This window comes from Mytilus galloprovincialis, chromosome 2, assembly GCF_965363235.1.
Source record: "Mytilus galloprovincialis chromosome 2, xbMytGall1.hap1.1, whole genome shotgun sequence".
Lineage (NCBI taxonomy): Eukaryota > Metazoa > Mollusca > Bivalvia > Mytilida > Mytilidae > Mytilus > Mytilus galloprovincialis.
Genome location: NC_134839.1, coordinates 1681025 through 1696771, shown reverse-complemented (window position 1 = coordinate 1696771; position 15747 = coordinate 1681025). Strand labels below are relative to the sequence as shown.

General features: G+C 31.8%; 1 protein-coding gene across 6 annotated transcripts in view; it reads right to left on the bottom strand.

The window, feature by feature from the left end:
• The window catches only part of LOC143062659 (centrosome-associated protein 350-like), a 137241-nt gene that overhangs the window by 9999 nt on the left and 111495 nt on the right, over positions 1-15747 (bottom strand). For 5 of the 6 annotated variants that reach the window (XM_076234348.1, XM_076234351.1, XM_076234350.1 and 2 more), the window contains 16 exons: positions 14975-15185; positions 14329-14436; positions 13399-13522; positions 9806-10030; positions 8799-9053; positions 8241-8365; positions 7412-7542; positions 6533-6691; positions 5786-6084; positions 4788-4961; positions 4080-4148; positions 3750-3795; positions 2938-3237; positions 2092-2317; positions 1359-1603; positions 100-275 (listed from right to left, as the gene is read on the bottom strand). In XM_076234348.1, coding sequence (XP_076090463.1) covers positions 100-275; positions 1359-1603; positions 2092-2317; positions 2938-3237; positions 3750-3795; positions 4080-4148; positions 4788-4961; positions 5786-6084; positions 6533-6691; positions 7412-7542; positions 8241-8365; positions 8799-9053; positions 9806-10030; positions 13399-13522; positions 14329-14436; positions 14975-15185 — 2873 coding nt within the window. The remainder of the gene's footprint in view (positions 1-99; positions 276-1358; positions 1604-2091; positions 2318-2937; positions 3238-3749; positions 3796-4079; positions 4149-4787; positions 4962-5785; positions 6085-6532; positions 6692-7411; positions 7543-8240; positions 8366-8798; positions 9054-9805; positions 10031-13398; positions 13523-14328; positions 14437-14974; positions 15186-15747) is intronic. The other variant, XM_076234349.1, reaches the window with a different exon arrangement.

Genomic DNA, 15747 nt, shown 5'->3' with positions numbered 1-15747 from the left:
AGATAGACATCAACCCAAAGATACCAATAACCAGAAAAGTATACTTTTAGTATACATGGAATTGATTTTATCCTATATTTGTTAAAGACCATGTAATACCTCTATTTGTTTCTTTAATGCATCTTCTTTACTTTTCAGTATTTCCCTCTTCCTTCTTTTTCTCTCTCTTTTGAGACGATCAGCAACTTGTTTTCGATGACGAAGTTCGTCATTCAGGGCTCGTACGCGACCCTCGAAATCACTGAGATCAGACATAGTTTCAGCATAGGATAAATCTATAAAAGTATAAAGTAACCATCCAGTACTATTCTAACTTACATTACATACACTATACAAAAATATGGAGACAGCAACCTTACATCACATAGAAACAAAGAGAGCTGCAAAACTTTAAGGCTAAATGGCGGTTATAACAGAGAGCATAATATCTTTGTACATGGTTTGCATAACATTAATTATGTCCTTTTTATGTTTAAACTGGCTAAAGAGTATCTTTCTTAAGTATATCATTTACGTTTTTTAACAATATTCATACAATTCCATAAGTTTATGGTGAAACTTTCGTGCTTAGCCAGTATAAAAACACTATTATAAAGTGTGTTACACATGAAATGACTGCCTATTAGACATGCAGTTCCATTACACTGTACACCTTAACAGTATGAAAATTTTCTACCAAGTTTCATATAATTTCTCGAAACAGAAGCTGATTTACAAATGAACTGAAGAACAAACAAAGTTTTAAACTCTTCAGTGTGAATAATACACATCCCATATCCAAACTATATATCTTAGGTAAAAAGTGTGTATGATACATGACCTAATAGGGTAAATATAAGTTTTGATAAAATTCAGGCACTATCTATTTTGCATTTTTGTAAATGGTGGGCAACCAATAATTTTGATAAAGAATCATCTTGGAATAGAAATTATACTTACATATTGATTTGAGTTTAAATCTTAGCAAAAACACACATTTATCAAAATTAATCATTTTTTAAAAATAAAAGTAAATTTTGAACAACATGTGAACAGATGTGGAAATTCAAGATCTTTTTAATTTGTGACAGTTTTTTCTGACCTACTGTTCCCAAATTAGTATTAGACCTACTATTTCCACCGCTGTAAAATCAGAAATTATTGCATGCATCTATTATTCTGATTTGTCATTTTTGACTCAAATGCAATTTTAATTTTTGCAATATTGAGAAAAATCCTAAACTGTTTAATTCATTTTAAATTTCAAAATGCGAGTTTAAATTATTGCGATTATAACCCTGTTGCATTTTTTAGCAAAAAATAAAAAAAATCGCAATAATTTCTGAATTTACAGTAATCAACAATTAAAAGGAACTAACCTGTATGACTTTGTGATATTGATTCCTCAGATTCACTTTCTGAACAGCTCCTTGTTTTACTAAACAAAGAGCGTGGCGAGGAAATATTTCTTCCAGCAAGTGCCCCCATTGGAAAACCACGCTTGTTAAGCTTATCAAGCGGAGACCGTGGGGACTTTTTACTTTTTGTTTGTTGAACACTAGTGGCATCTTCAAACGTTTCACTATACTGGCTGTTAATAGTGGCAGAATCTGGTGCCTTTGACCTGTTATAAAAATAAATAAAAATATATAAGTAAATGTGAGAATAAGAGAATGAGTGCAAAAATAATTTCCAAAATTTTCTAGATTTGCTTGTTTATCAGAAGATAGAAAAAAAAAATAGTACCATCTACAGCGTTTAATTTAAATTCAAAGTGGTTCTGATGGGAGTCACTTAGTAATCACTTAATTTTCTCAAAAGAGTAATCACTTAATTTTCTCAAAAGAGTAAACTAAATTTTATCCAGGGTAAAACATAATTTTTCAAGTGTGTGTTCTTTTGGAACCATGCATACATTTATCTAGTAATTTATGGAGATAAGGCAATGCTCAAATGCTGACAATGGGAGGCAACTCTACAATCTTTAATTGTAATATAAGATCATATAAGTAAGAAATTGAACCAAAATCTGACATCTTTTAGCATGTTTAGTTCATGCCTTTTTGTTCACAAAAGTTACCTAACCTGAATGTAAATTAACAGCAGACTTACTTGCGACTTTTGACAGGTGTAGTTGATTCTGACATACTATAATCAGACTTGACTTCTTCAATAATGGAACTTTCACTTTCACTCCTGGCTAATCTCTGTCGATCTTCTGGAGAACTCTCACTAGCACTGACTGGCCGTGGAGTATTAGTTATAGACTCATCCTTCGCCAAACTTATTGCTTCAGAGATAATAGTATCATCCTGTGTTACTGATGGGGGATGAGCTTCTGCAAAATGATAAAACCACAGTTTCAAATATATTTTTAAAATAATTTTCTTATTCATATACAAAAAAAAATGTTTTTCTGTTAGAAATCATGATGTATTGTTCTATGTGTACATGTTATGCTGCTCATCAAGGGCCCTTGATTGGAATAATAAAATATTCTTATTCTTATTCTATTCTATACAATTTGTACTAGAACACACCTGCAATATCTTAGTTCTATAAGGAATTTTAGAAATTCAAATTGTCTTCTGACGAGTCCTAAAGTCAGAAGTTGATATTAATATTTCCCAATTCCTATTTATTTTTGTGTAGTTGGGTTGCTGTCTCACAGTTGTATTCAACATTTCCTTAATCAACAATACTCAGATACCTAAGGGATTAACCAACAGGAAGTAGAAGATTTCCTTTTCCTCAAATTGATGAATTGGTAAAAAAAAAAGTCACGACTAGACAAGTCGACATGTTCAAATAGCCAAAACAGCACAAGATAATGATGAATCTATAAATCTAATTAGGGACCCATTTTTCAACTTTGGTAATAAACCATTAATAGTATCAAAATAAGCTGTATTTAAGCACAATTATTAGAAACTGAATTAATTGAGTCTTATCATTTACCTTTGACTTTTGATGGAGTTTTTGACTTTTCAGGTTCTTTTTCTTTCTTTTTTCCTCCCTTTTCATTATGATCCCAAACTTTCAATGCTTTCTTCTCTAGTTCAAACACAGCTTGTTCTTCCTCGTCCAATCGTTTCTTCCAATCTAACAACTCTTTGGCTGATTTCTTTCTCTCTCGTAATCGTTGTTCTCGTTTTGTCAGGTATCTCTCGTCCAGGTGTAGTTTCTTTAACTTATCCAGACTTTTCTCCCCACCAGCAGCTTTTGGTTCAGTGTAAATCTCAGAGTCTGACTTATAATCTGCAAAATCAATATTTTGTACTACTACTTTGATCGATCACATATCAACCAGTACATAAATTGCCATTTATTATAAATGAATGAAATGTTTTTGTAGTACCAATATTTTTACATTTATTTTCGTGGCACTGATTTTCATGGTTTTAGGAAAACTTGCAAAATCAAGGATATTTCATTTCCTGGTTTTGGGAAAAATATGCAACCATTCCTTTAGAAAATTTGTAATTGGTTGAGCGTTTAAATTTGTGGTAACCCTGTACCCACGAAATCCACGAAAATTAGTATCCATTGAATATTAATGAATCCACGATACTTAACATGCTATAGATGTTAACAAAGATAATTTTAAATCAAATTGATGATGTCTAAATGTAATACAATGAAGCTGTTGAGTGATAGACTCTACCTTTAAACATAGCATGCCATCAAACTATTTCTAAACTGAAAATTTGTCTTTCCTTCATTTCTAACAAAAATTTGTTCTTTCCTTATTCTTTTTAATTCTTTCTTACCTTTCCTTTGAGATTGTTCATTATCTGTATCTTTTTCGTCTTCATTCTATAAAATGTACAAAAATTGTCAATTCTACATTTATACAGGAAATCTGAATAAGGTTATTCAATTTATTGAAGATTGTAGCGTCTTTTCTGTTTGTAAAAGCATATTTTTATCTGCAATAGGTGTAGAAATTGAGCATTGTTTCATTACAAAAGATCTTATATGCAGTCAATAAATGAATTCAAAATTTGTAAAACAGTTGTACTCCATCAAAATTTTGAAATAATTCAAGTAAATGAATGTATACTGGTACACCAAGTTAAAAATAACAGTAAGGTACTTACAACATAAAATTCATCTTCGGTGTGGACTTCTGCTGGACGACCCAATCTACCACCAAGCTTTTCTTTAGTCTGAAACATAACTTGCATTCTTTAATATTAGAATTTGTAAATGATCTTAAACTACATGTAATTATTCAAGATGTTATTTGTATTTGATGTAAAATAAGGAATTAATCTAAGAGAAAATCTTTTCAGTATATAGTTATAAATCAGGATTACTTCCCTTTGACCAATCCTCATATTTTTTATTAAAATATATTGAAGGCAATATGATGAAAAAAAAAATGCTCATCAAAGTCTGCTTAAACTTGATTACATTTTAAACATAAAGTACTGTCAATTGTCATATTTTTAACAAGAAATTACTGTTCAATCTCAATAGTTATATCAGAAAATTTAAGTAGATATAAATTTCAGTACATAAGAAAGAACCAGGAAACCAGAGTAACTATAGAAAAAAAGATAAAAATTTGAAACTGAAATCTTAAAAGTGGGAAAAGAAAATCACTATAACATATATCTCTGTTCGAAAAAAGATATACATGCCATAAAAAAAAATTAAATAGAAATAGAAAATATAAAGAGAAGCTTTATAATCGTCTTCCATGAATATGTTTATATTTCAAAAGGATAAATATTAAAACCAGCCAGAGTATTATTTTACAAAATCAGGATTATAGGCAAAAACTTCTCATCTCATCTTCTTACAGGTAAAATAAAATCAGTTTCATGATTTCTAATTTTCATCAAATTTCTTGAGTTCTCTCCCCTTACTTGTTTAGTTGACTGCCTGAGTCGGCTGATTTCTTCACGCTGCTGTAACAATAATTGTCTCTCTCTTGAAGCAGCTTTGTTGGCCTCTCTCATTCTTTTGATCTCAGCCTGAAACATTCAACAAATGAAATATAAGTTGGTTTATTAATTTTTTTGTAGTTTATTTTAAAAAAATCTCAAATCCAGTATCACAAGTTTTATTTCAATCTTTTCTGCGATTGCCTTTAGGAGATAACTGTATTGTATTTTAAGCTCCGACGGCATCAATTGGGGATTTGATGGTCACAAATTAAGTTTACTGGCGACGTGTTAGAGGAGACAGTAAACGGGTATTTGCAACCATCAAATCCCAAATTGATGCCGTCGGAGCTTAAAATACAATATTGTTATCTCCATTCTAATGAAACTGACAGAAAACAACATTAAAACATGTATTTAAAATCTGTCATATGCCGTCTGCCCTTGCGCGTACGGCCCATAGCATCAATTGTCAATTGATGCCATGTAAGAAAGTGACGTTATCCAATCAAAATGAACATTACAAACGTTGTTGCATTAGAATTTGAATTAGAGTGAAAAGAATCTTTTATTCATAGACAGATGAATAAGATAATTTCATAAAATACAGTAAATAACTGTACTTTTCAATTTTTTTTTCTTTTCTGTTAATGTGTGAAATTAAAACAAAACTTTTGCAGCTGTATAAAACGAAGCCAGAAAGATTTTTTTGTTAACATGAAGGTAGCAATCTTGCATTGGCCCATCTGATGCAAATTTAAACTCCATATAATTGTTATTTTATAAAAAGACAACAAATTAGATGTAGCAACGTTTGTTCCATTAATAAGTCAAAACTATTTATCTTTTATATCTTGAATGTTTTTTTCGGTTTTCAAGGAAAAACGTTCCTTAAATATAGCTGATAATTTTACCTGTTGCTCTTGAAGTTTCATCTTGAGTCCTCTCTGACGTTTTATAATTTGTGGATAGGAATCGTCAGCCCCTTTGTTTCTAATTCTTCCCTTTTGTTGTTCTAACCACTCTAGTTCAGCTTTGGTTTTCTCTACAAGAGCTTTTTCTCTAAGTTGGAGAAGAGAAGTCTGGTGCTGGGCTCTCATTTCCTCTTCCTTCATAAACTGTTTCACCATTTCTTCTGTAAATTTGTTAAAGGAATCTTCTCCCAGAACATATGACCCAAGATCATCTACCGAAATTCGAGGGGTACTTGGCACTACAAATATTATTAACATTCTATAAGCATAAAATATCTTTACTTGTATCTTACATGTGTATGTCATAGAAAATACCGTGAAATATATTTGTTATTAAATTTTAGTTGGAACAGAGCTTTTTTCAGGTACATGTATTAAAATCCAAAATTTAAGAACATATATAAATATGTATGTCTGCACATCAAGTCATAAAATGTCATTTTGTATTTTAGTTCATACAATGTACATAATATACTATGAAATATTCTCATCCCTTATTGGTTAAATGACAGACCTTCAAACAAGCTTGGGAAAAACTCAATGTCCCATTCCATATAAGGGGATTAAAAATCAATTATGGCAAATAATTCATAAATCTGATGGAGAAATTACTATAAGCCAAAAGTACATTTTTACCAGTGATGTAAATATTATTTTTAGGATTTTCTGATTGGTATCTTTCCTTACCTGATCCTTCATCTGATGTGACAGACATATTATCAAGGTGATGTTTTTTGGCACGTTTACGATGACTTTCTGACGGTAAAATGGCCTTGAATGATTTCTCTTCAATTTCATCTTCTGTCATTGTGTCATCAAAGTTAATAGAATATTCATCACCAGATGCTGTAAAATAAACAAGTTTTTTAAGACTGCTTCACGTCGTAGAGATTAGAGAGTGAATATTCAAGTAGATTGAAGCAGAAAGCTAGCTTTTACTCCTATTTCCAATTGTAAAATAATTTGTTGGATCTTTTTAAAATGAAATTTGAACATGAAATTAATTACACTATTTTTAATCATTCTTTAAAATTATATTTTTTTTTGCATCTTTTAAGATGCCACTCAAGCCAAATTCCTTAACCCTTTCCTCCATTGAATTTTTTTTTTTTGCATACTTGATTCGCATAAGGATTTTTCAATAAAATGCTAAAAATATGCTTTAAAGTATTAATGCATTGCGAAAAACAAATAATTCATCAAATGAATTAAAGTAGGATATTCCTACGATATTTCTTTTCATATTGGATACAAATTTTATTAAGTCTACTGCAGACACTTTGTAGTCAAAGCGTTTCAACTGAGGTACTACACAGGCGTCAAAAGGCCTCATTATGGAGTAAAGGGGGTGGCGTCAAAAGGCGTCACTATGGAGGAAAGGGTTATGCAAAAACTAATGTGCCAATTGCTGTCTTTATTGTATGCCTGTTTCTATGTTTTAACATACAAATACTATTACTGGTCTCAACTTTAATACATCTCCCAAAAAAATATTTTCACATCTACAAATTCAGAAACTGTCCTTACTCTAATTACCCACACGTTTCTAATGACACCTTCGCTCACCTTGAGATAACTCTTCTAATATACTCTCTGACTTTGACTCATCTTTAGCATCAGCACCACTGACAGATCGGATGGAGGAGTCACTGTCACGACCCTTCTGGGTATCGCTTGCTGTCTTTACAGACACACTCCTGAAAATGTTAAACAAGAATTAATTAAAATATTATTTACAATTTCTTCTGGCAAAGCATTGATATCTGGAACTGATGGATTCACTTAAGATTCAGCAACTCTGTTTTATCAAAAAAGTCTCACAATTATAATTAGTTGTAAGTTGCCACATGGTTCAGAAACTGCCTACAATACACCTGAAATCTTCTTGATTGTAGTGGGGTTTGAGTTGCTCAGCCATTAGTTTTCAATATTTTTTGTTTCATGTGCTGTTGTTTGTCTTTTTTTTACTTCATTTTTTGCCATGGCATTGTTGGTACATTTTTGATAAATTTGTTTATCTCTTTGATATCTTTTGCCACTCCATATTTAGATTTAGTAAGGATTATAGTGAAAAAAGGCACAGATTCAAAAGCTTATGTTCATTCAGTTACCCTTTTCAATGTCAATGATCATCTTCCAAATACATAAAAAAAACAGTTCAAGTGATGCTACCAAAATTCAAACCTAATTGGTGTTTTCTGTGCATAAGCATTGTGTAAAAGTTTCATAACATTTGGTTGAGGCCAACTCAAGTTTGAGAACAGAAACTAACTTTGGGACATACAGACGTAGGGATAGACAAGGGTAAAAACTAATGCCCCCTCTGCCTTGGCGAGGGCACAAACAAATTAAATGGAGAGATCCCTGAATACAATTTAACTGCATAATACCTCACCTTGATGATGTATAAGATGCTGTTTTGGTTTTCTCACTATATGAGGAGGGTGCTGTTTTCAGGGATGTTTTTTCACTATATGACCTGGCTGAGTCTGGTGCCCTGTAATCACTGCTTGACTGATTCTGCAATACAAGGAATAATGTTTTATTATTACCTTTGTTCTTTGAATGATCATATATATATTTGAAGACTTAAAACAGTTCTAATTAGCATAACCAAAAAAAAAATTGGGGAAATATTACATCATTAGGCAGACCTTTTCTGCAAAAATCTTGAAAGGCTTAAGAAAGATTGTTTCGACCCCAAAATGTAAAAAATAATATACCTAGCTTGTAGCATTTTTTAAAATGTTTTCAAAACAAAATTAATATTTGAACTGGTTTTTTTTTACAAGATAAAATTCTGTAATAACAAAAACAAAAAAGATTCTATACTTCATCATAATTTAGTGTTTTGAGGATGGTTTCAAGACAAAATAATTTTACCTACTGTACTACCCAATTTTGTATGCCAGGAGGCAGGAAACAAATGTACATGTATTTGATTTGTCCTTACTTGTTTAACAGCACGTTTGGGTCTGATGTTATCACTATTGTCAAGTTTGTTGTTATTGTTGTACTTTGCGCTAGGCTCTGCCTCCCTTCCATCCCCTCGTACCCTCATCATGACATCTTTAGCATTCTGTGATGCTTCTTTACTCCTTTGTTTGGCTTCCTCCATTTGTTTTTCTATTCTGGCTGCTTCCTGCTTTTCTTTTTGAACCTTGATTTCCAAAAGTTTCATGTCTCTTTCATGAGTTTGCTGTCGAGCCTAGAAGAGATAATTGATAATGTATATTATGTGCAGTGAACTCAAATCATAGTGCTTGTTAGCACCAAAATGTAAAGATAGCTTTCATTTTGCAGTTTGGCAGAATGAACATCAAACTAAATGATATGTTGTATGAGCTTTAGTGTAGCAACGAAAACATTTAGGCAATATCTCCTATAAAATTTTGAGTTAGAATTATCTTCCTGTAGTTAAACCATTTTTTAGAACTGATAGATCCATACACTATGTAATTTTCATTAAAATAGTTTACTTGATAAATATGATTATACACAAACACATCATTTTGTAACCAAAAATCTTAAAAATTGGTCAATACTAACTCCTATCAAAACCATAAATGCATTTCCTGCTGCATTAACCTTTGTCTTGACAAGAGGATTGATCAGTATATTCAGACAATCATTTCAGGGGTTAAATTCACTGAAGCTGCATTTTTAAGGTGGTACCTAACACTACAGGGAGATAACTCTGTAAAGTCAGCTTAATGTTTTAATTACGTTGTGTTGTAAAAGGAATATTAAGCTTCTCAATGATCAAAATTGGTGTTTGTTAAATTGCTTTTATAACCAGTGTAATTTTTCTGACTCAACGGTTGGTTCAAATTTTTTAAAATATTTATATTTTTGTTAAAGTGTGAAAGTAAATACTTTGACAAAATTTTATGAAAGTTAAAAGAGCCAAATTATTTTTAGTGAAAGTGTTGGGTACCACCTGAAACATCTCATATCTACCTTCAACATCTGAGCAAGTGAAACAGTTTCCTGTTGTGCCATAGAGACAGCTCTGGTCCTCTCCACCCCTGTCAACTGTCGCATGGACTCTTCCATACTCTCTAACTGGTTGAGTTCAGAATAGAACTTCCTCTCTAATGTGTCAGGTGAGTATCGTAATGAGGCTTTAGGCGTTGTTGAGTTGTCATCGTCTGGTACAACATGTGGGTAACGTCTGTCTGGTTCCTAATAACAAGAAAGTTTTACTTCAGTAAAATTACAATATAGTTTATCAATTTTATTTGATGCATATTGTCTGTAGTCAAGAGAATTTTTTTTTGCATGCATTGATTCTATTCTATTTATAAAACCAGATGCTCCGCAGGGCGCAGCTTCATACGACCGCAGAGGTTGAACCCTGAACGGTTGGGGCAAGTATGGACACAACATTCAAGCTGGATTCTGAAATGAAAAAAATTTAACCCCCAACCCCCATTTGTTTTCACATCCCCCTTTCCCTTTTTCCAAACTCAATTCAAATTTCTAATGGAGTTTGCAACAATAACTACTCATTTAAATACATCATAAAATATTAAAATGTAAAATAAAGTGCTTGTTATCACTGAATGGTAAAGATTGTTTTAATTTATCAGTTGGTAGAAAAAGTGAATATACATTGTATATTGTATAAAACAATGATTTAAGTTGATTCAACTACTATTCTGGACAAAGAAAGATAACTCCAATTGAAATATTAATTATATATCTGTATTGTATAAAACAAAGATTTAAGTTGATTCAACTACTATTCTGGACAAAGAAAGATAACTCCAATTGAAATTGCAATTAGATATTTCTTGCTATTGCGCAATACTGAGTAATTGAAAATATTTGCTATTGCACAATACTGTGCAATTGAAGATTTCTTGCTATTGCGCAATACTGTGCAATTGAAAATTTCTTGCTATTGCACAATACTGTGCAATTGAAAATTTCTTGCTATTGCACAATACTGTCCAATTGAAGATTTCTTGCTATTGGTGAATACTGTGCAATTGAAAATTTCTTGCTATTGCACAAAACTTAATATAATAATTTTGGATCCTGATTAGAACCAACTTGAAAACTGGGCCCATAATCAAAAATCTAAGTACATGTTTAGATTCAGCATATCAAAAAAGCCCAAGAATTCAATTTTTGTTAAAATCAAACTTAGTTTAATTTTGGACCCTTTGGACTTTAATGTAGACCAATTTGATAACGGGACCAAAAATTAAGAATCTACATACACAGTTAGATTTGGCATATCAAAGAACCCCAATTATTCAATTTTTGATGAAATCAAACAAAGTTTAATTTTGGACCCCGATTTGGACCAACTTGAAAACTGGGCCAATAATAAACAAGAGTGCACATGCTGAAATGTCTCGCCTTCTATACTAATCATTGATATTATGTTGATAGTCCTAAGTATAAAGCTAAGCTTTAATACAACTGTCACATAAACTTAACATTAACCAAGATAACTAAACAAAGACCAATGAACCTTGAAAATGAGGTCCAGGTCAGATGAACCATGCCAGGCAGACATGTACAGCTAACAATGCTTCTATACAACATATATAGTTGACCTATTACTTATAGTTTAAGAAAAATAGACCAAAACACAAAAACTTAACACTGTGCAATGAACCGTGAAAATGAGGTCACGGTCAAATAAAACCTGCGCAACTGACATAAAGATCATAAAATATTTCCATACACCAAATATAGATGACCTATGGCATATAGTATTAGATAAAAAGACCAAAACTCAAACTTAACTTTGACCACTGAACCATGAAAATGAGGTCAAGGTCACATGACATCTGCCCGCTAGATAGGTACACCTTACAATCATTCCATACAACAAATATAGAAGACCTATTGCATATAGTATGAGAAAAACAGACCAAAACACAAAAATTTAACTATAAACACTGAACCATGAAAATGAGGTCAAGGTCACATGACATCTGCCCGCTAGATAGGTACACCTTACAATCATTCCATACAACAAATATAGAAGACCTATTGCATATAGTATGAGAAAAACAGACCAAAACACAAAAATTTAACTATAACCACTGAACCATGAAAATGAGGTCAAGGTCAGATGACACCTGCAAGTTGGACATGTACACCTTACAGTCCTTCCATACACCGAATATACTAGCCCTATTGCTTATATTAAGGTACGCACATATCAAATATAGTTATCCTATTACTTATAATAAGAGAGAATTCAACATTACAAAAAATCTTAACTTTTTTTTCAAGTGGTCACTGAACCATGAAAATGAGGTCAAGGACATTGGACATGTGACTGACGGAAACTTCGTAACATGAGGCATCTATATACAAAGTATGAAGCATCCAGGTCTTCCACCTTCTAAAATATAAAGCTTTTAAAAAGTGAGCTAACACCGCCGCCGCCGGATCACTATCCCTATGTCGAGCTTTCTGCAACAAAAGTTGCAGGCTCGACAAAAATCTGAGTACATTTTTAGATTCAGCATATCAAAGAACCCCAATTATTCAATTTTTAATGAAATCAAACAAAGTTCAATTTTGGACCCTTTGGGCCCCTTATTCCTAAACTGTTGGGACCAAAACTCCCAAAATCAAACCCAACCTTCCCTTTATGGTCATAAACCTTGTGTTTAAATTTCATAGATTTCTATTTACTTATACTAAAGTTATTGTGTGAAAACCAAGAATAATGCTTATTTGGGCCCTTTTTTGGCCCCTAATTCCTAAACTGTAGGAACCAAAACTCCCAAAATCAATCCCAACCTTCCTTTTGTGGTCATAAACCTTGTGTCAAAATTTCATAGATTTCTATTCACTTAAACTAAAGTTATAGTGCGAAAACCAAGAAAATGCTTATTTGGGCCCTTTTTGGCCCCTAATTCCTAAAATGTTGGGACCAAAACTCCCAAAATCAATCCCAACCTTCCTTTTGTGGTCATAAACCTTGTGTTAAAATTTCATTGATTTCTATTCATTTTTACTAAAGTTATAGTGCGAAAACTAAAAGTATTCGGACGACGATGACGACGCAGATGCCAACGTGATAGCAATATACGACGAAAAATTAAAATTTTTGCGGTCTTATAAAAAGGGCAGAAAACAGTGAAAAAGTCAACCTTGACCGCAATGGCTCATTGTCATGGATCTTTAAAAAATGTTTAGTTGTTGTGGTTCATGTCTGTCTTTTTTTTTGTTAATTTGTCTTATAAATTAGACATCATTTGAGCTGTTTCACTTTTTTATGTATGAACTGTTCATAGCCACCTGTACCGTATAGCTTTTTCCCTCATTTATAGAAGGCAGTATGGTGGTCTAGACTGAATACATACACTTCATTTTCACTCAGGAGGATAGTTGTCTCATTGGGAATCACACCACATCTCCTTATTTTTATTCATTCTTTGTTGTGTTTGTACTTTCTTTGTCTTAAGTATATTTAAATGCAATACATGTTAAAACCTTTTATTTATGCATTTACATTTCAGACGGACAGTTTGTTTTCAGAAATGAGATACAGATTTCATTAATACTTTTAAACAAACCTCTATTCTAGAGAAGTCTTCTATACTTGAGGTATCTGTATCTGTATCAGCAGAATGTTTTTGACTAGGTTTGGAATGAGACAACACTGAAGCTTTTTCAGGCTTAATTCTGTCATCTTTACTCCTGTAAAAAAAAATCACATGAGGCTATATCTGAGGGATGGACGTTCTTAAATGTCTAGTGGAGAACATTACATGCAAATTAGAACAAGAACCTGTAAATTAGATGTTCCCTGTTTTGTTCTAGACCTACACATTGAACCAGATTTGGAACATGTTAGTTCTCAAGGTCATCAGGAAGACATATAAACCTGCGGAGTCACATTATTCTGACTGAGCAAGACTTAATCTGTAAAACAAGATAAAACTTATAGGCTATATAACAAAATGACATGTGTACTTTTGCAGTTTAAAACAATTTAAATGAATAAAAGAAATCCTGTTTGTAATTTTTTTATTATGTTAATTCAGATATCGTGGTTTATGACATATTAATAATAGAGATGTGCATCACCTAAATGAAAATTCACACATTATCAAATATCACAATTTTGATAGTTATCAAGAATTGACTGTCACAAATATAAACAATAATTTATTATATACTTCTTTTTTTGTTAATAAAGATAAGTTAACGCTCTTTATGAGCTATGGGCAATTAAATATCTACAATGTACCCAAGAATAAACCTACAATGTACCAATAAATAAACTTATAATGTACCTAGCAAAAAACCCTATAATGATCACAGGATTAAACATATAATATGTTCTATGGTCGGGTTGTTGTCTCTTTGACACATTCCCCATTTCCTTTCTCAATTTTACATAATGTACCCAGGGAAAGGGACATTAGTTGTGCAAGATGGCAAATACTCTGCAGCAATAAGGCCCACAAGAAGATTTTGATAAACCCAAACAAGTAACTTACAATTCAAACTGTCTAGAATAGGAAACTTCTTGGAATGTGTCGTCATGTTCACTCTCAGATGGTAGTGGTTTAAAGCTCACAGAAGTCTTTGGTCTGGTGTCTTCATTTCTGAAAAAAAATTAAAAATTCTAATGATCTTCTATTTGAACTTAGGTCAATCCCTAAGCTCAGTCTAACATTTACAGTTTACATTGTTTTTAATTGATTTCTATAATGAAAGAGGTATATATTTTGCACAGCACATACAATATATATAAATGTTTCCAATTCTTTAGGGATATATCCTTTTTTAATAGAATTTAAAACATATTTATTCATAATATATGATATTATAAGGAAATATTCAATGAGTAAATTACAATGAGTAGGTATCACAAATGAACTCATCATAGATACCAGGACTAAATCTTATATATTTACGCCAGACGCGCGTTTCGTCTACAAAAGACTCATCAGTGACGCTTGAATCCAAAAAAGTTAAAAAAACAAAAACAAATAAAGTACGTAGTTGAAGAGCATTGAGATCCAAAATTCCTAAAAGTGTTGCCAAATACAGCTAAGGTAATCTATGCCCGAGGTAGAAAAGCCTTAAAACCATTGCTGAACATTCTGAAAATTCAAAACAGCCTAAAAGCAGTCGTATTACCTTGATTTAATACTATGATGTACTGATGCTTCACTCCTCAAACCAAAGCCAGGACTATTTGTTCTAGCACCAACTCCTGGACTTCTGTTTCTAGGCAGACTATTTTGTGTGGACCTAATCTTTGGAGCTGTATGTTGTGAGGTAACCAGTTCCTTTCTGTACTCCTCTTCCATTTTCTTTGGTTCTGTTGAATATCCTTGTCGTTGTTTGTCTAGAAGTATAAATATTTACATACAGTAAATTCAGAAATTATTGCGATGTTTTTATTATTGAGAAAAATGTGAAAGGGTTATAATCTCAATAATTTGAACTTGTATTTTTTTTTATATATGAATTAAATAGGAAGTTTCTCAATATTGCACAAATTTAAAATTGAACTTTTGTCTAAAATTCTAATTTCTCAATAATAAATGCACCAATAATTTCTGAATTAGTCTATACTTGCTGAATGAATTTACAGGATATCTAAGAAAACAATAAATTAAATTCAGGATTTATATCTACTTACATCTTAATCTTGAACTTAATACATGTGAAAATATATCAGAAATGATAATACTAAAATAACAACATTTAATTTGTAGAAAAACAGTACCCAACAGACTGCTGACACTTCACAATTTTACAGACATTTGTAGATAAAAAATGTAAAAGATAATTGATTAATTGACATCGATCACTGGTGGCCTTCAGCTTTTTTTTTTCGCTATTTGGTCGCGTCTCTTTGACACATTCCCAATTTCGATTCTCAATTTTTTTTATATTCATGAAAA